This window comes from Sinocyclocheilus grahami, unplaced genomic scaffold (genome assembly GCF_001515645.1).
Source record: "Sinocyclocheilus grahami isolate Dianchi unplaced genomic scaffold, SAMN03320097.WGS_v1.1 scaffold40811.1, whole genome shotgun sequence".
In the NCBI taxonomy this organism is placed as follows: domain Eukaryota; kingdom Metazoa; phylum Chordata; class Actinopteri; order Cypriniformes; family Cyprinidae; genus Sinocyclocheilus; species Sinocyclocheilus grahami.
Genome location: NW_015523837.1, coordinates 1 through 1,227, shown reverse-complemented (window position 1 = coordinate 1,227; position 1,227 = coordinate 1). Strand labels below are relative to the sequence as shown.

General features: G+C 43.0%; 1 protein-coding gene across 1 annotated transcript; it reads left to right on the top strand.

Annotated features, from left to right (window-relative positions):
- The first annotated feature begins 121 nt into the window (after positions 1-121).
- On the top strand, positions 122-1,221 carry LOC107580709 (C3a anaphylatoxin chemotactic receptor-like). The gene has a single exon (XM_016266364.1). It carries the CDS (start codon positions 168-170, stop codon positions 1,059-1,061), a length of 894 nt encoding a protein of 297 aa, XP_016121850.1. The 5' UTR covers positions 122-167; the 3' UTR covers positions 1,062-1,221.
- The last annotated feature ends 6 nt before the right edge of the window (positions 1,222-1,227 follow it).

The window sequence follows — 1,227 nt, the reverse complement described above, 5'->3', positions numbered from 1 at the left end:
TAGCAAACAACAGTTCGGGATTTGAAAATATCACAGATCACCAGTTGAACAATTCAACGCTGACAGATTTTTCAAGCGTTGAAATCTTCAGTATATTCATATACTTTGTTGTCTTTGCTCTGGGTATTGTTGGAAATGGGCTTGTCATATATGTGACTGGCTACAAAATGAAGACGACCGTCAACTCCATTTGGTTTCTCAGCTTGGCGATTGCAGACTTCATCTTCATCTTAGTCCTCATCCTCAACATTGTTCATGCCTTTAACAAGAAGGTTTGGCCCTTTGGTGACTTCATGTGCAAGTTTGTATCCTTCGTGACAGTGCTAAACATGTTTGCCAGCATTTTCTTGCTCACTGCTATCAGTCTGGACCGATGCCTGTCCACCTGGGTGATTGTTTGGGCTCAAAACAAACGAACTCTGGTCAAAGCCAGGATCATCTGTACACTCATGTGGGTTTTATCCATTGGCTGCAGCATACCATTTGTCATGTGCCGCTCAGGAGAGAACAACAGATGCGCCTATGTTTGCCCTATAAACATCATAAAGTCTCTGTTCATATACAGGTTTATAGTGGGCTTTCTCATCCCCTTCCTGATCATTGCATCTTCATACATTGCTATCGGAGTGCGGGCCAAACGTCTCAAAAGAGGAAAGAAGCTTAAGCCTTTCCGGGTCGTTATATCTGTGATCCTGGCCTTTTTCATATGCTGGTTTCCTTTACATCTTCAACAACTGTCTTTCGTAATTGCAAGGGAAAATGGGTGGATTGACGCTGAAAAAGTATTCATTGAAATAGCTCCATTCGTTAACTGCCTGGTTCATCTCAACAGCTGTCTGAACCCCATTCTCTATGTGTTCATGTGCGAGGAGTTTAAAAAGAAGCTTAAACAGTCTCTGCTGCTGGTGCTGGCGACGGCTTTTGCTGAGGATCATCTGCCTTTCCGAACATCTCGCTCTTCCACATGTTCACATCTCTCAGAATCAAAAGGTCTCAACCAGACAAACGAAACAACCATCTCGTCATGCGGCAGCGGCCAGGACAGCAATACATGCTGTTAGAAAATCAGTCTCAGAGATATTCATTCCCCATGTTAGACTGAAGAGATCTTATAAAGTGTATTAGCAAGCTCTCCACATCTCTCCACATCGCCTTGATGCCAGAGGTTCAAAATACATATTGCTTTAAAGACAATCTGAAGGTTTAAATGCTGCAATGTATGTGCCA